This window comes from Rhinolophus hipposideros, assembly GCF_964194185.1.
Source record: "Rhinolophus hipposideros genome assembly, contig: HAP1_SCAFFOLD_89, whole genome shotgun sequence".
Classification (NCBI taxonomy): Eukaryota; Metazoa; Chordata; class Mammalia; order Chiroptera; family Rhinolophidae; genus Rhinolophus; species Rhinolophus hipposideros.
Window position 1 is genome coordinate 174,103 of NW_027669012.1, and position 24,513 is coordinate 198,615.

Sequence of the window (24,513 nt, forward strand, 5' to 3'; positions counted from 1 at the left end):
GGCAGGCCACACCCCTGTGACGTGTGGTGCACAGGTGGCCCCCGTGCGGCAGGGCTGCCAGGGCCCTAAAACTGCCGTGTTATGCGAAACAAGAGCTCCTACAAAAGGGGTTAGGCTCCAAAAATCAAAAACACAAAGTATCATATTTTTATAATTCAGTGAAATATCTTGATTAAAGCAATTTTCACCCCCAAAAAAAAATACAAGAGTTTTCTCTGGGAAATCAAGCTTTTAAATGCTTTTGTGTTTTATAAATCGAAATTAATACATTTCAGTTTTAGGGTACATAAAGGTATTTTTTCTTCTCTCATTTATGGTTTTTGCTTCCCCCAAGTTCTCTGCCTGTTACATACCTGTTTTCTTAATTCAGGAAATGAAATTTCGTATTTCATTTTGCTCAGACGACCCAGCAGAAGCCTGGGCCAGCGCCCACCGAGGTCCGAATGGAACTCAGCGCTGCCCACAGGCCACCTCTGAAGCTTGAGGCGCCTGGGCCTTGCACGTGGGCTCCGGGTGCCCTTGACCTTGGCCACGGGGCTCTGTGCGCACGCGCAGCCCTCGGCCTCTGCCCCGTGCACCGTTGCTTGGTGACGGCCGTTCTGGGCGGAGAGATTCCAAACCGCCTTGCTGTCCTGCGGGGATACTGTGGCGACTGGAGTTGGCTGCTCTAGAGGCTACTGTTGGCTGGGCGCGGAGAAAACAGGCGTGAGAAGTGCGGAGGAGGTTCTGAAGCCCGTGGCTTGGCCATGAAGAAGTTTTTTGGCTCTGGGCTTCAGAAGGTCAGGTCCCGCTTGGGTTTCCGAAGGAGACCCCAGAGCGATGGTGGTGGCTGGCAGCCTGAGGCTGGAGGTGGGGTCACCTCGGAGTCCGGGTACTGCAACCAAGGCAGAGATCGCATAGAAATCTACAGAGCTGCCGCCACGGGCAACGTATCAGAAGTGCAGAGGCTGCTCTCGCTCCATCCAGAGAGACTGAACGACAGAGACCTGCAGAAGAGGTGAGCGGGCCTGGGGGGCCGCTGGGCACGGGCCGGAGGCGGCGGGGGCCTGGGAGAGGGGCCCACCTGCCGGCTCCCCCGGGAGGAGCGCAGCCTGGGCGGGGCCCTTACCTGGGGGCCAGGGCCCAGGCCCACGTGGTGAGCACCAGGACAAACTCTCAAGGTCCCGTCACTCATAATTCCCCTTATAAAGCACTTTACTGACAATGTTAAACCAATTTAACTAAATATCAGTAATAGAAATGAAAACAAGTATATGCAGCATTTTACTTTTGATGTGCACAGTTTTAGACCACATTGTTAAACACTATAGAAAAGTCCGTAATGAGAAAACTGATTCCCATAATAGAGCGACTTGTGGGCTAAAAGTTCTTCAGCTAAAACCCAGTATCCGTTTTACATCAGTGTCCACCCATGTATGTATGGTGTTTATTGAGGGGCCTTAGAAGGGAAGCTTCCAGTGGAAGATGGCTGTGGCCTTGTCTAGGAAGACTCGTTTTCTCACCGTGTGTGCTCTTCCTCTAGTTATCAGTTTTCCATAAGCCAACTAAACTCTCAGGGTTTTAAAAGTTTTGGGTTGCACATGGTGTCTCTTTGATTGTAGTGATAAAATTAAGAATCATTTTGTATAGTAGACAAAGGTTTGCCCTTCTAGGTGTCAACGGGTGCTCTATTGCCACAATTTCTTTACTAAGAGCTGAAAAGAGAGATAAATGATTGGAATATAGCAGAAAATGCCCAAACACCCTAATATATGCAGGATGTTAGAGCTTCATAGTGATGACATTTCGCGTTAGTAGAAAATATGAATTACTCATGAATGATGGAGAAATACCTGTTCAGTATTTGGAGAAAATTTGTTAGATTTTCATATCACAAAAATAAGTTCCAGATGTACTGTAGATTAAAAATTATAAATGTACAAAATGAGGAAAGTACCAGAAGAAAACAGAAATGCCTATTTATACAATTTTTTATGTTGGCGAAGACTTCAAAAAACCAAGAGTTCAGAAGGTTGGTTGAGCAATATAAGAAATCAATAGTCTCTGTATATCCGAAAATAATACTAACAAAATAAAAGAAAAGGTACTTGCAAATTATGTACAGCATACACATATCAGGGAAAAGTGTATCTTTGTTTTATAGAGAAGTGTCTGAAATCAAGAGAAAAAAGCGCTCGAATTTTGAATTGGACCAAGTTCTTTCTGTGTATCTATAAGTGACCAATATTTATGTCCCAGGTTAAAAAAAAAGGAATTAAAGTTGAAAGAGAAATGAAAACTTCTTTTCCATCCTCAAAGGTTGAGAAGATGAGGAGCCATGGTACTTGTACTTCTGCTTCAAATTTAAGTTGCTTCAGACTTTTCAAAGTTTGGTGACTTTTCATTTTGGTGATAAGTACCACATTTAAAAATGTATATTCCCTTTACTCATCAATTCCAAGTGCTAAAATATCTTTATGAAATAATTATATAAATCACATACAATTTGCTTTTCTCAGCACTGCTTACAATATCAATGTATTGTGAAAAACTCACATCAACGGATTTCGTAAATAAATTGCAGTGCATCTGTAGGATGGAATTACCTGAGACCGCTGAAGGTGGTATGGATAATACATACATGTTTACATGCAAAGATGTACTTTGGTAGATTGGAAAAGGAGAAAGAATTCCTTTGATTATACACACACACAGACTACGATGTTATTTTAGCCAAAAATATGTGCAAACTTGAATACTGAGTATTTCTACAGTGACATTTTCTTTTTTAAAAAGTCTGATCTCTACACTGAACATATACAGAAATTCTAGTAACAGTTTATTATTAATAAAGTAGTCCCAGGTAATATTTCATTATTCCCAGGAATATGAATCTTGTACAGATTAAAACAATTTCTCACTTCTATTTTCAATTTTTTTTTTTTAAAGATTGGTATTTTCTGGCAACTTTTAGCCTCTTCAGAAGTAAAGGCAGTCTTTTTATCTGTGCCTGTAGAAGTTCATGTATCTATATTTCTGTACACACTTATTTTTTTATTATATAGAGCTTCATTACCTATAACATTAAGTGATTTTTGATTCATCATTTTGGTTCTGTCTTTATGGAAATCAAAAATAGCACATATAAGTGATTATTACTATTGCAGAAGTACTGCTTTACTATAAACATTTTGTTTAAAAACATTGAACTCTCCAGGTGTAGTTATCCCTTCTTTCAATCCATTTATTCATCAAATATACACTGAATAACTGTTACGGAGCAGACACAGTCTACTCAGGACTCTCAGAATCTATCTCTCAGGCCCTCTTCATCCTTAAAAACTTTATGTTGCCCAGTAGGAACGAAATGAAAAATTGTAAATGGAAGTAATAGTACCTAATCTCCATTGAAGCTTTTCCTCCCTCATTTCAAATAAAAGGATTTCTACAGTTAGGACATTGTGAACAGTAACCAAACTTGCTGTTTACCTAGTGTACAATAGTATTAAATACGAGTATCGATCACTGGAAATCATCCGATTTTCATGTAATCTATGACTCAAAACAGACAATGAAAGGAGCCATCCTTAGTCACTTGAATGCTGAGTCTCCTTTGGCTTCAAGTTTCTTGAAAATCAAAACAAGAATTACTTTGTGATTTTAGTCCTCTTTCCCCATGATGCTCTTAAGAATGAACATTTATTTAGACGCCAATTTATGACGAGAACTGTGGAAGGTCTGGTGTGTTTCCATTATTTCACTTCACGTCAGGGTGGTAAGATGCCGGTTCTTGTAAATACCAGTAAGAAATTATTTAAATGCTGCCAACTATACTTTCAAGGCATTCTGAATTATACATTGCCTTCCAGAGTCAGAGGTGTTAAAATATGAGAAAAGAAGCATCTTAGAACCACTGAAATACAGTGTTCTTTCTTAATCCTTAAAACATAGCTGGAAAGTAGGTGGAATGATATCATTTTACTTAATTGAAATGTTGTCTTGTAAAGTAGTAGTGATGGTAATGATTCTGATAATATTACCAGTTATTGAGCTGTGTGTTTTGTGCTAGGAACCTAAGTAAACACTTTACATAGATTCCCATGTGAGCCCACAACAGTGTTAACTACTGTTTTTATCCCCACTTTGTTGATGAGGAAATGGAGGCACACAAAGGCTAAGGGACAGCTAATAAGTGGTCGAGTTAAATTAGGATCAAACCGAGTTGAGCTGATTCCCCAGGGCATGCTCTCTGTAGTCACATAGGCTGCTCTGTCCTTAGTGTGGCGAGTAACCAGAGCTCGTGAATATTGTACTTTGTGCAGAAGAAAACTCCATGTTGGTTCTGAAGGCATTGGAGTGGCGCGTCATGTTTACAATTGCGTGCAGAGCTGCATGTTTGAGACAGTGCCCTGTAATGTCCTAAATGTCCTCTCACCCTCATAGGACTGCTCTCCATTTGGCCTGCACCTTTGGCCATTCGGAAGTGGTGACTCTTCTAGCAGAGAAAAAATGCCAGATGAATTTCGGTGACAACAAAAACAAGACAGCTCTAATAAAGGTATGTGGTAGCCAGCTCTGTCAACAGGAGATGGATTTTATTTTAGTATTTAGAATAAAAATGAATTTATCTCAATTAACTATAACTAATTGTGGAAACTTGTGGAATGCTTACTTTGAATTCCCATAATTTACCGTTTATTTAATGACGTAATCCTGACAGGCCGTGGAGAGCCAGGAAGAGGAGTGTGCAACAATCCTACTACAACATGGTGCGGATCCACTTATGAAGGACTATCGTGGCAACACGGCTCTCCACTACGCGGCCATGGGGCAAAACACCGCGATAGTTGAACAGCTGCTGCAACATCAGGCAGATATGGAAGCAACCAATGAGGTATAGATCCACAGACTGTACTTACACAATATTTGTTATACGTGTGTTTCAGTCACAAGCATTTTATTTCTAGTCGACATATACTGCATGCTGTACATCGCTCCCTGTCGCCATAGAAACAAGTCCAAAGCCAAGTCAGGAAGGGGAAATGAGGTGGCCACAGAAAGGGCCCAGCTCTGTCCTGTAACCGTCCTGTTACTGCGTGGGAGTGGGTGGCAGGCTCAGAGCCCACCAAGGACTGACGACCCGGGGGGAGGGAAGTATGTGGGGGTGGCTGCTGCAGGGCAGGGCCTAGGAGATGGGTGAGCCTGGGTCCAGCCAGGGAGCTGGGGGGTGCAGGTAGGGAGGGGAAGCAGCAGGACACAGGCCCTGAGCACCCCAGGCCTCGGGGATTCTGAAGATCAGGGCAGGAGGGCCAGCACGTTTGGACATCCAGCAAGGGCATCGGCCTGTGCTCCTAGCCACTCTGCCAGTCACGGCCCCCCTTGGGGTCTCCACCTCGGAGTGGGGCTCCTGCTCAGGCTGGCGGAGGTGCTGGGCGGGTTTTAGGTGTACAGATGGAGCAGGTGATGGGGACGCGTTCACCCCTTTTTGTTCCTGGACGTACATCACCGCTCGCCACTGCAACCCCAGCAGGAATGCCCTTGGTTGACAGAGGAAGGGTCAATTTTACACCTTTGGAAGCTCAAGCGTTCCCTGAATGCAAACAGTTGGAACTTAATTTTCTAAAATTTTACTTTACGTGATGATACCTCTAAAGTAGCAGTAGAGGGCACAGCTCTCTTTTATGCATTTATGATAAATTACGTGTGAAAACAACACTTATTACAGGCAACACTTCCTTTTTTAAGTGTTTTTTCACGTCCGAGTTGTTTTCCAATTAATGCAAAACAATGCAGGAAAGCAAAATTTGCCTTTGAAATCGGCTTTACCTTAAAACTCAAACAAACAAAAGCATTTTACAATATCATAGAAATCTTCCCGCTGTTGACAAATTGCTATTTGTAAACAAATGATTTATATAAAGCTATTTAGTACTCATTGGCCAAAGCCTAAGAGGGAAAAAGGAAAGGGAAAGGAAATAACTATCAGAAATATGCAGGGCAATTTGGAAATTTGGCTATTGAAGGGAAATAACAAGAAGAGGTTTTTCAAAACCTCATGGACACAGACAGCAGTTCAATATTTGCCAGAGGGTAAAGGGGGGAGGGGTGATAGATGAGGAAAAAGGGGTCAAACATATGGTGGTGGAAGGAGAACTGACTCTGGTGGTGAGCACACAATGCGATATACAGATGCTGTATCATAGAAATGACACTTGCAACCAACGTGATTTTACTAATCAATGTCACCCCAATAAGTTTAATTAATAAAAAGAGGTTTTTTTTAGTTTTGTTTTCCTCCAGTTTATATGCTTAGTCAAGGTCCTCTTCAGTTTTGGGGGATAATAATCCTTAGTGTGGGAGAGAGAGTTAGTGAGTTTTAAATTCCCCTGAGACCACATCTGGGAAGGCTCCGAATCCACCAGATTGCAGTGAACAGGCGGCAATTAAGTGGGAAAGGAGGGAAGGACAGACAATTAAGTGACATGTCATCTGTTCTGGCAGAAAGAGCCACCTAGGGAAGAGTCTAAACTCTGCTGTGAAATGTAGACTGTCCCATGAGAAGTAAGGGGTTTAGCAATAATGAAATCAAGTTGCATTTTAATTGTTAATCCCGTTTCCACTCCTACCCAGGAAATTAAGTGTGGTTTTCATAAGTGACATGTCTCTTCCACTTTTATTTGGCCTAATCCTCAATGTCAGAGGAAATTGGTGACATAGGCGAGAGAAGAGGAGACTGAAGTGATCGTCTACTGGACTAGTTCTCGGCTAGAATTATGCTGGCGAATCACAGTCACCCTAGGAACTTTAAAAACATTCACAACCATTTACAAGCTAGGCTCTTCCTGAAGGTTTTGACTATGGAAAGCTAATAAGGCCTGGACATGTGTTGTTTAGAAATATTTCCCTGAGATTCTGATACAACTCTTGGTTAAGAACTACTAGTGCAATATATCAATTCGCAGATCTCAAATACTTAAGAAATCTCTAGAAGAGGTGGAGTTTGAGAGGTGATTCTCCTTCAGCTCTCTCCTTCCCAACACTCTTTGCCTGACTTTTGAACTGTCTGTACCTCTGGGCTCGAGAAGTGGAAGGAAATATCATTGGCAGTATCTACTGGCTTAAAGAAGAACACCTTTTTCCTTTCAGCCATCAGTCATTCACTGGTGCTCAGAGAATCTTTAGAAACTTGCTGATGGGTGGTCTCCTAATGCATAGAATCGGGCCCTTTAAGAGTTTTGCATGTTTGTTTGTGCTCAGGTTGTTAGATCAACAAATGCTTACTGCACGCGGGGTTTTCCTGCAGTAATAGGAAATTGTGAACCTGCTTTTTTTGCCTGTTGTTCTGTAAATCTCCAGTTTTCTTTTCTTTGTTTTTAATTAAATTTATTAGGATGACAATGGTTATTGTATTTAAATAGGTTTCAAGTGTACATTTCTATAATGCGTCATCTATATGTCATAGTATGTGCTCACCACCCAGAGTCAGTTCTGCCTTCACCGTATATTTGACCCCCCTTACCTCTTCTACTATCCACCGTCCCCCCTTATGTTCTGGTAACCACTGAACTGTTGTCTGTGTCTATGAGTTTTTCTTTCCTTGTCTTGTTCGTCTGTTGCTTTCAGTTTCATATCCCTCATATGAGTGAAGTCGTATGGTCCTTGACTTTTTCTGTCCGATTTGTGTTGCATAGCATAATAATGTCATGATCCATCCATGTTGTCCCAAATGGCAGCATTTCATTTTTTTCTATGGCAGAGTAGTATGCCATTGTGTATGCATACCAGATCTTTTTTATCCAGTCATCTATTGAAGGACAGTTTTGTTGTTTCCATTTCTGGGCCACCGTAAATGATGCTGCAATGATCGAAGGTGTGTGATAAACTCTCTCAGTATGTCTGTGAAATTCATAGAGCCGTGGCATAATCACGATGGTAGGTTTAAACATGAAATCCCGTGAAGTTAGTAGCAATACAGATGGGAAGTGTCAATAATTTAGTGTCAGCAGTCCTATAATATAATTATCCATTGGGTTAACAATCTGAAAAATGAATACAAATAGATTATGGTTTGAATAAGAATGGGAAAAATTCTTGAAGTGGGTGTAATGAGTCTAAATGACAGTTTTATTGCATGTTGGGGCCCAGTTTTTTAATGAAGCATATGATACTAAAAAACAGAAAGATTTTACATACAAATATTCACATTATACACAAACGTTTGGAAACAGCAGATAAAACATCCCAAGTGGGCCACGGACTAATTATGGCTCCTCGATATGTTTCGTTTGCCTCCATATGTTGAGTCAACATCGAAAGTTTTGGAGACTCATGAAGAAATAAGGATGTCAAGCTTCTCTGAAAGAATCAAGCCTGGTCCCCTTGAGCCCTGACTACAGATGGGTGTCCTGTGGCGAGGCTGCGCCTCTTATATGAGACATGTGTTCCCTAGTGTGCTACTGTCCCCACCTGGCTTCTTCACTTACTTGGGTCACCTTCTTTGCCTCCGTAAGCACTGGAGTGTGCGATTCCTGTTTTATAGAATATTTTGATAAACGCTTCAAGATTTTCAAGACAGTCTATATTGATTTATTATACGTATTCTATATTAATCTCCTTAGAATGAGAGTGAGTTTTTCAAGCTAGAATTCCTAAGTTTTTCTTTTTAAAAAACAAAAACCTAAAAACTTCCTTTTTCATTATATGTCCTATAAATAATCATACCCATTGAAATGTCTTTAAGTCTTATGAGGTCAATGATGGTTATAGTTGTAGATGTTATGCATATTCCAGGCAGTATTCTATCATCCTCCTCAACGTGGTTCCTTAAAAATGCAAGTGATTTAGTTGCTTTCATGATGCTAAAAATCATCCATATAGATCAGCATTAAAACGTGAACTGATAAGCCATGATATTTTATTTCGGAGTTACATTTTGCCTGAGCTATAAAATAATTTTAAGTAGCAATTAAAATAGAAACAGAATAAAAAACAGATTTTTTCAGAAAGTAGATAGGCATTGGGGTCCCAAGGTTATCATTGTAACTGAGAATAAAATTTCACATTGAGCTTACCAACAGCTAAGATAAAAACCCATCATCTTATAATGGGAGAAAACCCATGGACCATTTAGTGATAAGCAATCAAAGGTCATTTGAAGCCTAACTCTTTTTAATTTAGAGTCCACTTCCTTAGTGACCCTTTTGGAGTAGGAGAGCCTGAAGTTGACATCTGGGATCCTGAGAATATGGATAGAAGAGAAGCAAGCAAGTTTGTATAAACTGCAGAAAACCTTCACTTCTGTTGGAAAGCTCTCCAAACTGTATCCCTGAAATTCTATGATACTTCAAATGTTAATGTTTGCCACAGAAAAGTATTGTCAAATCGGGATTAAGCAACCTGAAACACTTCTTTAGTAATAACCATATAAAGCACAGTTTTATAATACTTCTCAAACACAGGTGATCTTTCTGGAATCTTCCTACTGGGGCACAGTAATTAATTTCTGCTAAAGTACATATTCTTTGGAATATAATGTAACAAACACTACCCCAGAAATAATTATTTAGGTTATCAATTCAATGAAACGACTTAAAGCATTTACATCTATGTTTTCGAGCTTGGAGATACAGGGATGAAGAATAGCCCCTGCCCTCAGAAAGCTCTGGGTTCAGGTGGGGAACGATAAAATAACTGCAGTATAGTGCGATAGAGATTGTGATGGGAGCAAAGTTCTTGGCACCAGGACTGTCAGTGTTTCAAGGGAGTTCTGGAGAATGAGGTGGAAGTCCATCTGTTGGAGAGGAAGGAGGAGGATATTTTAAAGGGAAGGAGCAGCAGACGACAACACAGAGGGCTACTTTTTATTTACTTTCTCTAGTGTATGTTCAAGTTTAGAGGATCTTTTATGAGTTTTCAAATTCAATTTAGAACTACGTAGTTTTTTAAGCTATAAATTGTTTTCTCTGTTTTACAGTTTGGTTTTACACCACTTTTATTTGCTGTGAATGAGAACTGCCCGAAAATGGTGGAATATTTACTCGAGAGACATGCAAACATACATGCAGTTGATAAGTGGAAAAGGTACTTGTTTGTTTGTTTTTTAACTTAGAACTGTTTTAGAGCGGTAACAGTTACTCAAGTCAGAAAGATTAAATTAAGAAGAAGAGGATTAACCTATAATTACAAAGTGAAAAATATCAGCACATCGTTAGTTAGGTAGAATAGCAATTATTCTGACTGGTGAACAAGAAGAACCGTATCCTGCAGGATTCATATTCATTTATGATATCGACTGATGTCATTTGTCATTGCAGTTTTTGGTCACATGGTATTATATTAGCTAAAGGGTTTTCACGGTAATTTTACTAATTTTGTATAGTATGGACTCTAACTTAGTTTATGATACAATATTGGGTTTAGTCTCTCTGACAGTTTTTTTAACCTCTACTGTGTATTCAGGTTTCCTTAAAAGATGCACGTTAAACGTAAATAGGAGTTGATTTTGTTGTTTGGATGACTCTGCTTTAAATTGTTTTCCTGAAGGAATACTGATGTTATAGGGTGTTCCCTAAATGACTGTGAATTATTACTACCAGATATTCCTCAGTTTTTATTCTTTTTTCATTTCTAGTCTATTTTGATGTTTTTTTTAATCATTTTTAATTGGTATGGGTAGAAGGGAGAAAGACAACATTAACTGAATAAACTTCTTCTTTAATGAAACAAGTCATGGATGGGTGATTAAAGAAGAGATGGGCTTTCAGTGCACTCAGGACTGGGTTCAATGTTCAGCTTTCCTATGTGTCACGTGTGTGACCATGGGAACATTACTGTCATCACCAAACATGTTTCCCGATGTGGAAACGAGGGAAATAATATCTCCTTCAAGTATGGTCGTGTGTCATGACCTGGCATGTGATTCAGTGCCCAGCACATGCTTATGAGCACCGTTAACTCAACGATGACAATGTTTACTAGAATTAGTACTAATATTATTGTTTTGAGCCTGCCAAGTAGCTTTAACTTACTTGACTTCTAGCTGACTTTGGATGCACCATATATAAGACTAAGGACGAAACGGGAAATTCTTCATTGAAATCTTCACCTATTTCAGATAAGTGACCTCAGCAGAGTTACTTGTCTATTAGAGACCTTTAAATTAGCACCTTATGGTAATACCCAGTGGGGCAAGAGGCTTTTTTTGTTTTGTTTTTATGTCCCTTCATTTTAGCCTTGGACATAATTTACAAAGATGAACACTTAAGCATGTAAATGGTCGATTGTATACAGATAAGCACTGTATTGAACTTGGTAAAGTCTCTCAATGTTGCTGTTTATGTAACTGAAAGTTCCTAAGGGTGAAGTTGTCTCTTCGTTATTTCAGAACAGCCCTCATGCTTGCTGCAAGGAATAAGTCCTCAAATACAGTCCAGCTTCTGCTTCAGGCAGGTGCAGATGTCTTTGCTCGAGATGACACTGGGCGCACCGCGGAAGAATATGCTTTCTCTAAGGGTTTGAAGGAGTAAGTGTGTACATTGAAATGCTAGTTATCACCAAACTGGGCTTCCAAACACTTGAACTGTTACTTCTTAGGGAACAGGTGAGACGTCCTAACTGGGGTCAGGCAGGAGGGGAATGGCAGTGAGTTAGTAGACATCCTCAGCCAGAAACCAAGCAAACGATCAGACGTGTAAGACGTAGCAAAGGGACAGATTCCTTATCCCAGAACTTTGAAGACCTTTATCTTTAGGGATCCCCACATTCTCCGTTTCATTCCAAGCATAACCCCTGTGTGTCAGGTACCAATAATGTCTCTTCTCTGACTTTTCCTACTAGTTATTTGGGTGTGTAAAATGTACAGTTTAGCAGGAAATTCTGTATTTTCTGGAGGCTATTGGCTATGCTCCCCCCTTGAATTTTTCAAGAAGCCAGAGTGTTCCCTAAGTCCAAGGGGGACCATCCTCTTTCACAAGTCAGATGGAGAGGGAAGGAAGGTCATTCTGGTCATTCATTGGTTTCCATCGATTGTGTTGCTGCATGGTTGCTATAGAAACGGATCCCGTCGTCATGACTCCCTGTGCTCCCAGGTTCCCTTGCTGATCCCGAGTCCTCTGTGTCCATGGTTTTCCACATTTGGACTTCGAAGTGGCGATATTTTTAACTTGACATGCAGATGCTCGCTTACATCCTTAGCCCCTATTCCAGAGCACCAGCTCCCTGTCCCGGGAGTCTGGACTTCTAGCTTTAGCCACACACAGCCTTCCCCAACACTGAAAAACTATGTGGGGCCCACATCTTAGCCCAAACCTCATAATGACTTACCCTTTTGAGTGTCTTGTTGTGTCTTCTGCCGGCACATGTTAGTTGGAACTTTCTGAGCTGTCAGAGAGGTGCCAGTAATGCTGCAGGAAAAGATCAGACTTTCCTTTCTCCTGTTACCAGATCTGTACCCCAAGGCCACTTGCTATCCCATGGAGTATCTTTCCTTAGGTCCTGGAAGGTCCCATACGCCTTTCCCAGAGTAGTAGACACTAACTTGCCTGTGATTCCTTAGTTAAGATGAGGCTCAGTGATCTGTTTTCCAAAATAATGAAAATCTGGCCAGTGACTTGACTCTCCCTCAGGTTTCAGAGTATTTAAAGTTTTGCCTGACACGGAAGCCAGTAAACAGAAAGCTCTGGATCTAAAGGAGGTTACTTGGTGTTAGAATAGCTGCACCCCTTCCACGCCTCATGAGTGTGCATGTGTTCTATCTTCCACGTCAACTGGGGATGCCTAGGAAGGTTAGAAAGATCTGATAGGTCAGAGTTTCAGGAGGTAGACATGAGACGGAAGTAGTCCAAGCCAGGTCTTGACTTCTGTGACTTTTCTGCCACTGGTGTGATTAGCTACGATAATAGGGGCAGTTATGTTATCTACCTTATTGAGGTAACATATTTCTAAACGCATTTAATTACAAATTACATAATAGCTGAGATGTACTGAATTACAAACCACAAAGAGAGTAGCTGATAACCAAAATTAAAAACATTTTCTGTAAACTGCAACATTTGAATGTTAAATAGAACCTATGAAAAGCACACATTAGGTTTATTTGGAATTCCAAAATAATTTCAAAAACTAAAGCTCAAAAAAAGTTATTCCGTTGCCTTACAATTTTGCTGTATTACCTATTTGATCCTCTGACAACCTATAAAATAAGGCAGTGAGATGCTTGGTTTGTAGAGGAAAGCTCTGATTCTAACAGCGGTGACTTCCCCGAAAACGGATCTTGTGGGCTATAGAACTAGGATTTCTGAGTTCTCAACACTTGCCCCTGCTAATTCTAATTCACTGACTGAACTATACTGCCCTCAACATGACTGGTTCACCTTGTTTTTTTGTCTTCTTTAATCACATGCTTAAGAAAAATTTTGTACAACTTACTATGGTTTTTTTTTAACTTAAATTTATAGGGGTGACAATGGTTAGTAAAATTACATAGGTTTCAAATGTACAATTCTTTAATATATTGTCTATATATCACATTGTGTGTTGACCACCCAGAGTCAGTTCTCCTTCTGTCACCATATGTTTGACCCCCTTTACCCTTTTCTACTATCCCCTCTTCCACTTACTGTCTGACAACTACTGAACTGTTGTCTGTGTCTATAAGTTTTTGTTTCTTTATTTGTTTGTCTTTAGAACTTACAAAATTGAAGCGTATGGGATAATTCAAGTTTTTATATTAGTTCAGATATTACCTGAAATACTCTAAGAATTCCATGTTTTGATAAATGTTTTCCTGTCAGTATTAAGACAGTAATATTCTCACCTCTTTTATACATAGCAACGTCCAACTAATTTCTGGTTATAAAAAAGGATGGAGATGTGAAACGTCTTCTGACAGTAACAGTCGAGGTAAGACTCTTAATAGTGAAGTATTCTTTGTGGTCCTACCAGACATACAGTAAGACTAAGAAAGTTTTGCTATTGAAAGAGCTGTTAAAAAATGTGTATATTGCATGTATATTTTTTCTTTGTTAGTTAATGTCTTTCTTAATAGTCTAGTATTCAGAATTATTATAAAAGTTAATTGTAGGTAATTTAAAATCTGAGAGAGTATTGTGTGAAAAGAAACTCATTTATCTAGTCATGACCCCTACAATCCCATATGATATTTGTGTAAATAAGAAAAATGATTTTTAAGTTAGTATGTTGTATGTTGCTTCTATAATCACCTTATAAGTTGGACAATAAGTTGGACTTGTAAAAATGGATATTTGTTTAAATTTTACAGCAAATGGATTACACGTAGTGAATGAATTCTTGTTATTACATTGTGGTTTGTCTCACCATAATGTAACTAAAACTAAGAACTCAACAATACCTTCGTAGTCCCATAAACAAATGGCAAACAATAAGAACTACAAAACTTAGCCAGTGTGAAGGAATCGCAGTGAGACTGTTTTTTTTAAAAATTTATTTATTGGGGTGACAATTGTTAATGAAATTACATAATTTCAGGTGTACAATTCTGTATTACATCATCTATAAATCCCAGTATGTGTTCACCACCCAGAGTCAGTTCTCCTTCCATCACCATATATTTGATACCCCTTACCCTCATCTCCCTCCCCCCACCCCCTTTACCCTCTGGTAACCACTAAACTATTGTCTGTGACTATGAATTTTTGTTTCTCATTTGTTTGTCTTGTTCTTTTGTTGTTTTTGGTTTATATACCACATATCAGTGAAATCATAGGGTTCTCTGCTTTTTCTGTCTGACTTATTTCGCTTAGCATTATACTCTCAAGATCCATTCATGTTGTCACAAATGTTCCTATATCATCTTTCCTTAAGGCCGAATAGTATTCCATTGTGTTTATATACCACAACTTCTTTATCCATTCATCTATCGAAGGACATTTTGGTTGTTTCCATGTCTTGGCCACCATAAACAAAGCTGCAATGAACATTGGAGCACACGTGTCTTTATGTATAACTGATTTCAAATTCTTTGGGTAGTTACCCAGGAGAGGGATTGCTGGGTCATATGGTAATTCTATTTGTAATTTTTTGAGGAACCTCCACACTGCCTTCCATAGCGGCTGCACCAGTCTGCATTCCCACCAACAGTGTAAGATGGTTCCTTTTTCTCCACAGCCTCTCCAACACTTGTTGCTATTTGTCTTGTTGATGAAAGCCATTCTGACTGGGGTGAGGTGATATCTCATTGTGGTTTTTATTTGCATTTCTCTGATGATTGGTGATGTGGAGCATTTTTTCATATGTCTATTTGCCATTTGTAAGTCCTCTTTGGAGAAATGTCTCTTCAGGTCCTCTGCCCATTTTTCAATTGGGTTGTTTGTTTTTTTGTTGTTGAGTTTCATGAGTTCCTTGTATATTTTGGATGTTAGACCCTTATCGGAGGAACCATTTGCAAAAATCTTCTCCCATTCAGTCGGTTGCCTCTTTATTTGTCGATGGTTTCTTTTGCTGTGCAGAAACTTTTAAGTTTCATATAGTCCCATTTGTTTATTTTAGCTTTTACGTCCATTGCCTTTGGAGTCAAATTCATAAAATGTTCTTTGAACCCAAGGTCCATAAGTTTAGTACCTATGTTTTCTTCAATGCAGTTTATTGTGTCAGGTCTTATGCTTAAGTCTTTGATCCATTTTGAATTAATTTTGGTACATGGTGACAGATAACAGTCCAGTTCATTCTTTTGCACGTGGCTATCCAATTCTCCCAGCATCATTTATTGAAGAGGCTGTCTTTCCTCCATTGTATGTTTTTAGCTTCTTTTGTCAAAAATTATCTGTCCATATTTATGTGGTTTTATTTCTGGGTTCTCAATTCTATTCCATTGGTCTATGTGTCTGTTTTTCTGCCAATACCATGCTGTTTTGATTATTGTAGCCCTGTAGTACAAGCTAAAGTCAGGCAGTGTGATACCTCCAGCATTGTTCTTTTTTCTTAAGATTGCTTTGGCTATTCAGGGCCTTTTGTGGTTCCAAACAAATCTGATGATTTTTTGTTCTATTTCTTTAAAAAGATGCCATTGGGATTTTGATGGGGATTGCATTAAATCTGTATATGGCTTTGGGTAATATGGCCATTTTAACTATGTTGATTCTTCCAATCCATGAGCACGGAATGTCTTTCCATTTCTTTGTGTCTTCTTCAATTTCTTTCAAAAATGTCTTACAGTTTTCAGCATATAAATCCTTCACTTCCTTGGTTAAGTTTATTCCTAGGTATTTTATTCTTTTTGCTGCAATTGCAAAGGGAATTGTTTTTTGTATTTCTTTTTCTGAGATTTCATTGTTAGTATATAGGAATGCAATGGACTTTTGTATGTTGATTTTGTAGCCAGCAACTTACTGTATTCGTTGATTGTTTCTAACAGCTTTTTGGTGGAGTCCTTAGGGTTTTCTATATATAGCATCATGTCATCTGCAAAGAGTGATATTTTAACTTCTTCATTCCAAATTTGGATGCTTTATTTCTTTCTCTTGCCTGATGGCTCTGGCAAGGACTTCCAACACTGTGTTGAAAAGCAGAGGTGATAGGGGACAGCCCTGTTGTGTTCCTGAACGTAGAGCAAAGGGCTTCAGTTTTTTACCATTAATTATGAGATTAGCTGAGGGCTTGTCATAGATGGCCTTTATTACGTTAAGGTATTTTCCTTCTATACCTTTTTTTTTAAGTGTTTTAATCATAAGTGATTGTTGTATCTTGTCAAATGCTTTTTCTGCATCAATTGATATAATCATATGATTTTTGTCCTTTATTTTGTTCATGTGATGTATCACATTGATGGCTTTGCGGATGTCGAACCATCCTTGTGCCCCGGGTATGAACCCCACTTCGTCGTGGTGAATAATCTTTTTGATGCATTGTTGTATTCGCTTTGCTAGAATTTTGTTCAGGATTTTTGCATCAGTATTCATCAGAGATATAGGCCTGTAGTTTTCTTTTTTTGTGTTGTCCTTACCAGGTTTTGGTATCAGGGTAATGTTGGCCTCATAAAATGAGTTAGGGAGTACTGACTCTTCTTCAATTTTTTGGAAGAGTTTGAGCAGGATTGGTATTAGATCCTCTTTGAAGGTTTGGTAGAATTCACTGGTGAAGCAATCTGGTCCAGGACTTTTGATTTTGGGAAAGTTTTTGATGACTGATTCAATTTCGTTACTGGTGATCGGTCTGTTTAGATTTTCCAGTTCTTCATGGTTCAGCCTTGGAAGGCTATATGTTTCTAAGATCTTGTCCATTTCTTCTAGGTTATTGAATTTGGTGGCATATAGTCCTTCATAGTATTCTTGCATGATCCTTTGTATTCCTGTGGTGTCCGTGATAACTTCCCCTTTCTCATTTCTGATTTTGTTAATTAGTGTCTTCTCTCTTTTTATCTTAGTGAGTCTAGCCAAGGGTTTGTCGATTTTATTAATTTTTTCAAAGAACCAGCTCTTTGTCACATTAATTTTTTCTATTGTCTTTTTGTTCTCTATTTCATTGAGCTCTGCTCTGATTTTTGTTATTTCCTTTCTTCTGCTGACCTTGGGTTTCACTTGTTCTTCTTTTTCTAGTTCTTTGAGGTGTAACATGAGGTTGTTTATTTAGGATTTTTCTCTTTTCTTGAGACAGGCCTGTAATGATATAAACTTCCCTCTTAAAACTGCTTTCGCTGCATCCCAAAAATTTTGGTAGGATGTACTTTCATTGTCATTTGTTTCTATGTATCTTTTGATCTCTCCTCTAATTTCTTCTTTAACCCAGTCGTTCTTTAAAAGTATGTGGTTTCATCTCCATGTATTTGTGTTTTTTCCTGCTTTCTTTTCGCAGTTGATATCCAATCTCAATTTCAAAGCCTTGTGATCAGAGAATATGCTTGGTATGATTTCAATCTTCTTAAATTTGCTGAGGCTGCTTTTCTGCCCTAATATATGGTCTATCCTTGAGAATGTTCCATGTACACTCAAAAAGAATGTATAGTATGATGTTTTAGGATGAAGTGCTCTATATATGACAATGATGTCCATTTCATGTAATGTGTCATTTAGGGCTGCAATTTCGTTATTTATCTTCGGTTTGGATGATCTATCCATAGCTGTCAATGATGTATTTAAGTCCCCTAGTATAATTGTGTTTTGGTCAATTTCTCCCTTTAGTTCTATTAGTAGTTGCTTGGTATATTTCTGTGCTCCCTGATTTGGGACATAAATATTGATGACTGTTATGTCTTGTTGTATAGTCCCCTTTACCATTATGAAATGTCCATCTTTGTCTCTTGTTATCTTTTTCACCCTGAAGTCTGTTTCATCTGATATCATTATGGCTACACCTGATTTTCTCTGGGTACCATTTGCTTGGAGTGTCAATTTCCACCCTTTCACTTTGAGTGTATGCTTGTCCTTGTAGCTGAGATGTGTCTCTTGGAGACAGCATGTGGTTGGGTTTAGTTTTTTGATCCAATCTGCTACTCTGTGCCTTTTTATTGGTGAGTTCAGTCCATTTACATTTAGGGTGATTATTGATACGTGAGGATTTCCTGTCATTCTATCTTTAGTTTTCTGGTAAGGCTGTGACTCCATTGTTTCTTTGCCTTTTTGTTGTTGTCTGTTATTTCTGTGTGGTGGTATTCTATGATGTTTCCCTCTGTTTCTTCTTTTATTACAGTATATATTTCAGTTCTGGATTTTTTTTTGAGTGGTTACCCTTAAGATTATGTAAAAGAAAGTTTGATATTTAGAGTATTCCATTTTCTTCAGCACGCTTACTTTCTCCATTCCCATATTCTGGTTCAGGCCTTTACGCTCCCCCCTTTTTTTTTTTTATGTTTCGGTTGCCACAAATTGTCCCTGTTGATGGTGGTCGAATAGCCTCCTTTAGTGTTTCTTGTAGTGCAGGTCGTGTATTAGAAAATTCCCTCAGCTTCTGTATGTCTGGAAAAGTCTTTATTCCTCCTTCATATCTAAAGGATATCTTTGCTGGATATATCATTCTTGGCTCATGATTTCTCTCTTTCGACATTTTGAATATTTGGTTCCACTCCCTCCTGGCTTGTAGAGTTTCTGCTGAAAAATCTGATGATAATCTAATGGGCTTTCCTTTGTAGGTTACCGTCTTCTTTTCCCTGGCTGCCTTGAGGATTCTTTCTTTGGTGTTAATTTTAGACAGCTTCAATGTAATGTGCCTTGGAGAAGGCCTGTTGGGATTGAGGTAATTAGGTGTTCTATTTGATTCTTGGATTCGAGGATCCAGTTCTGTCCACAAATTTGGGAAGTTCTCATCAACAATTTCTTTGAATATATTCTCTGTTCCCTTCTCTCTTTCTTCTCCTTCTGGTATGCCCGTTATTCTTATATTGCTCTTTCTGATGGAGTCAGATACTTCTTGTAGAGTTCTTTCATTTCTTTTAAGTCTCAAGTCTCTTTCTTTTTCCATCTGTGTAATTTCCAGGTTTCTATCTTCGATGTCACTGATTCTTTCCTCCATATGGTCAACTCTACTACCTAAGCTGGTTATTTCATTCTCAATTTCTTCTATTGAGTTCTTAATCTCCAGAAATTCCATTTGGTTCTTTTTCAAAATTTCAATCTCTTTCATAAAATGCTCATGTTGTTCTTTGATTGCGTTTCTGAGTTCATTAAATTGCCTTTCTGTGTTTTCTTGCATCTCTTTGAGGTTTTTCAGAACTGCAATCTTGAATTCTCTATCATTTAAGTCACATATTTCCATATCTTTAAGTTCCTTTTCTGGAGACTTCCCTTTCTTTCTGAGCTGTCTTGTTGCCTTGGTTTTTCTTGGCAATTACTGATTTATTATTTCTCTTCTTAGACATCTACAGGAGAGGCTTCTGCAACAGGTTGATAGGAAGAGGTCTTTCTTTTGTTTTCCAATACTTGTTGGTAGAACGTTTTATTTTCTCTCTGACTGCAGCCTTTTTTTTCCTCTGACACAGTAGTGCTACGTTTTCTCTGCACTATTCCAGCTTCTCACACAATGGCGGGATTTCCTGAGAGACTGGCCTCTCCTCTGTTAACAGTTCACCTGGGTCATAGGGCGCCACGTCCTTGTGGGGGTGCAGAGAACTTTTGAAGTTCCAAAGCTCTTTTTGCACCCGATTAAGAGCCCGTATGTTTCAGCAGTTCTGTTTACTCCTGCAGGGATCCGCCCAGATAGGTGGGGCCAGGGGCGGGGTGAGTTGTGAGAGGTGGCCCAGAGCAATGGCAGCGACCACCACCACAGCTGGTCCCGCTTCCACAGCTCCCTCCCCTTCGCCGTAACTAGTTGGGCTGCGAATCTGTGTCTACGGTCCACAGTTCTCAGATCTGCAAATATCCTGTCCTTTTGATCTGACACTGCTACTTTATCGCTTCTAGCACCGGGCCGTTGGGGGTGGGCCGAACTCTGGGAGGGTAGGGAGGGGGCGGCTAGTCTTAGTGCCTAAGGCTTCCGTTCTCCGCTCGGCAGTGAGGGCTTAAACCACCATTTTCAGCCTTCTTCCCTCAGTCTTTGCTCCGAGGTCTCTGCCTTGTGGGTTGGGTTCAGCCGTGTTATATGCTGCCCCCTCAGCCCTGTGGGCCGTAAGCGGAGCCCTAGCAGTCCGAGTCCTTCCCTCTCCCGCAGCTGCGGTAGTTCCGGGATGCAGCGTGCTCGGAGCACTGATCTAGGTCTTTGACCTGCTCCCACGCGGCTCCTTCTCCGCACTTCTCCCTTCCCTCCTCCCCCGCTCACGCGATTCGCCCACCTGGAGGTGAATTCAGTAGTGGGCCTCTTCATCTTGCCTGCCTGCTGTGCAGGGAGTCCTTTGTGGAGTTATTGTTGTCCGATTAGTTGTAAATTCCAGGGGAACGTTACAGAGGCTCACCTCACGCTGCCATTTTTGGTAGTTCTCCGCAGTGAGACTGTTTTTAAAAGGTATCTACTGATACAAGTCAGTAAAGCTGTGCCTTGTTGAGAAGCATGGGTTATTTTCCATGTGGATATGCCAACAAGGTCTCACTATTATCACCTTTTTTTCTCATAAGTCAAAACAGAGTGAGACATGTTGACCTCATTAGAAGAAAATGTTTTCTTCTGTTAGTTGGATAGTTGTCATAACAGTGTAATTTCTCTAGAACAAGATGCTTTGTAGCCATTAGTCAAAAGATAATCATAATAAATGTTCCCATAGCCTAACTTAGGACTCAAAAGATTATAATAAAAGTACAGAAAAGTTTCACAATGACAAAAACGCTATTCTGCTCACTGAATGTGGCACATTGTGCAATCTGAAATGCCCAAGGACCCCTTTAACTTAGTAGACCTCTATCAAAGCACTTGTGTCGGTGGTTTTGCAAGTTATAGGAAACACAGAGATGAAATGGAATTTGATCTTTAATGTGCCCCTAAGACTTTAGAGCTGTCCCTGGCTTATTTCTATGGTTTCTTAAAACAGAATTTTCAAGGCCAATCTTTTCATTCATGTATTTATTTGCCTCTGCAGCCGTTTGCTATGTAACCATCAGGAGTCTTTTAGGCACTAAGTGTTATTTTGATGTTGCAGAAGACAAGCATTTTAAAACCACAGTCCCTACCTCCAAGAGCGTGTTCTTATTATTGTCATTTTTATTATTTATTATACTTTACACAGTGCTTACTAGGTGCCAGAATCCACTGAGAGCTTATAATTATCATTATTGTTTTTTATTGGGTTGTAGCATCAGATCTGACAATTAAGTTTGAGAACTTGCCACCGTGCGCTTACATTGGCAGCACTGTAGAAACAGCTCAGTAAGGTTTCATAACCTTGGTATATCAGTGTCTCAGAGCTGTGTTCGTGTTGATGTGTGGCGGTGTCTTGCTGAGCTGACACGAGTGTCTTGCTCGTTGTTGTTGCATGTTTTTGTGTGCCATTGCGAGGCTGTCTGAGCTTGAATCAGAGCTATGATCAAACATTAAATTTCTTGTTAAACTTGGCAAGAGTGGAAGTGAAATCAGGAACATGTTAGTCCAGGTTCATGGGGATAATGTCACAAGGAAAACGGCTATGTACAAATAGATTAAACATTTTTCTGAGGGGAAAGATTGCGTCACTGATGAAGAGACGTCATGGTGGCCAGTAACGACCAGAACGGAGGAAACATTGCAAAAATTCATCGAATTGTGAGTCAAAATCATTGGCTGACTGTGAGAAGCATAGCAGACCAAGTAAACATCGATACAGAAACAGTTAGGAAAATTTTAACTGACAATCTTGGCATGAGAAAGGTGTGTGCAAAAATAGATCCAAAGGAGCTCACCGATGAACAGAAGCAAAGGAGAGTCAAAGGCTGCCAAGACCTTTTGGAGAGGCAAGACAATGTTTTGAGCCGTGTTTTCACTGGTGATGAAACGTGGGTGTACCAATACGATTCTGAAACAAAGCATCAAAGTACACAATGGAAGTCAGCCAATTCTCCAAGACCAAAAAGTTCTGTCAGTCGAAATCAAGAGTCAAAACAATTTTGCTAAACTGTTTTGACATCAGAGGGATTACTCATTATAAATTTGTACCAACTGGACAAACAGTTAACCATGTTTAGTTTTTGGAAGTTCTGAAAAGACTGCATGAAAATGTTAGAAGAAAACAACCTCAACCTTTGGCCCACTATTCATGGCTGTTGCATGACAGCAATACATCAGCTCCCATGGCACTGTCTGTGAGAGAGTTTTTAGCCAGTAAACAAATAACTGTATTGATACACCCACCCTACTTATCTGATCTGCCCCCAATGACTTCTTTCTTTACCCGAAGATAAAGGAAATACTGAAAGAAAGACATTTTGATGACATTCAGGACATCAAGAGTAATACAACAACAGCTCTGATGGCCATTCCATATAAAGAGTTCCAAAATTGCTTCGCAGAGTAGACTAGGTGCTAGCATTGGTGCATAGCTTCCCAAGAGGTGTACTTCGAAGGTGACCATAGTGATACTCAGCAATGAGGTGTGCAGCACTTTTTCTAGGATGACTTCGTGAACCTAATTGTCAGATCTCGTGGGCCAGACACTTTATGTCCATGATGATGATTTCGGTTGTGAAAATCTGGGTAGGATTTAAGGGAAGTATGCAGTGTGAGTGTGAGTTGGCCAGATAAAGAGGCAGAAGGACCGTGTTGGGCAGGGGAAACAATAATCAAGATTATAGGTTTGGCAGAAGGAACTGCAGACATAGGCTAAGATACACAGTGAACTTTGAAGGATTTACAAGCAGTTCAGTTTTGATGGTATAAAAAGCGTGCTGTGGGAATGTTTGAGAAAGTGGTGAATACCTAGGTAAGGCAAGCTTAGGAAAGTCTTTAGTTCTAGAGAAAGGAGTTGCTCTTATCCTGTAGGCCTTGGGAAATATATCAGTTAGAATGTTTTAGCTGCAGGTAATAGGTGACCTAATTAACAGTGGTTACAACAGGAGGAACCAGGATGGTTTTGGTGGTTCTGTGATGCCATGAGTTGCCTGTTGTTGTCCCTATTTCAGTTGTGAGGTTGTCAGTGTTTCGTTTAAGTCTCATTTGCTGGCTGGTTAATTAGCAACGGCTCCAAGCATCATATTCTCACAGGACAATATCCAAAGGCTGAAGGACTGCGTTTCTGTAGGTTTTCCATTTTCTTTGCTGGCTGGTTAATTAGCAATGGCTCCAAGCATCATATTCTCACAGGACAATATCCAAAGGCTGAAGGACTGCATTTCTGTGTTATATAGTTGGCATACCACATTATATCAGTTCAGGTGTACAGCATAGTGATTTGACATTGATATGCCTTGCGAGGTTATCACCACAATATGTCTAGTAAGCATCTATCACCCTTCAAAGTGACTGTAATATTATTGATATTTTCCCTGTGCTGTTAACTACATCCCTGTGGCTTAGATATTTCATCACTGGAAGTTTGTACTTCTCATACACTTTCTTTTTCGTTCATCTCTTCAACTCCCTTTCATCTGGGAACAATCAAGTTACTTTTTTGTAGCTATGGATCTGTTTCTGTTTTGTTTGTTTTGTTTTTTTAGGTTCCACATATAAATGAGATCATAAGGTATTTGTCTTTCTCTGTCTTCTTTCACTTACATAATACCTCTAGGAACTTCCATATTGTTACAAAGGGCAAGATTTCATCTTTTATGGATGAGTTATTATATCAGTTATATTATGGATGAGTTAATTATTCTAATATCAGTTATAGTATTACTGTATACACACACACACACACACACACACCCCACACACACACATATCAAATCCTCTTTATGCATTCATCTATCGAAGGACGCCTATGTTGCTTCCATATCCTGGCTATTATATATACTGCTGCGGTGAACATAGAGGTGCAGGTGTCTTTTCAAATTACTGTTTTGGTTTTCGTTGGACAAATACCCAGAAGTAGAATTGCAAGATCTCATGGCAGTTCTATTTCTGATATTTTGAGGAATCTCCATACTGTTTCCCACAGTGAATATAACAATTTACAAATCCAAAAACAGTGCAGGGTCTGTTTTCCCTTTCCTCCACTTCCTTGCCGACATTTGT

The 24,513-nt window shown here is 39.6% G+C and overlaps 1 protein-coding gene across 1 annotated transcript in view; it reads left to right on the top strand.

The window, feature by feature from the left end:
- Positions 1-419: 419 nt before the first annotated feature.
- LOC308495715 (uncharacterized protein) overlaps positions 420-24,513 on the top strand; it is a gene marked incomplete at its 3' end in the record, with an annotated part of 29,132 nt that continues 5,038 nt past the window's right edge. Inside the window, exons 1-6 of the mRNA XM_081080702.1 lie at positions 420-997; positions 4,423-4,537; positions 4,700-4,873; positions 9,953-10,059; positions 11,363-11,500; positions 13,808-13,878. Of these exons, the coding sequence (XP_080936828.1) occupies positions 747-997; positions 4,423-4,537; positions 4,700-4,873; positions 9,953-10,059; positions 11,363-11,500; positions 13,808-13,878 (856 nt within the window). The 5' untranslated portion in view covers positions 420-746. The remainder of the gene's footprint in view (positions 998-4,422; positions 4,538-4,699; positions 4,874-9,952; positions 10,060-11,362; positions 11,501-13,807; positions 13,879-24,513) is intronic.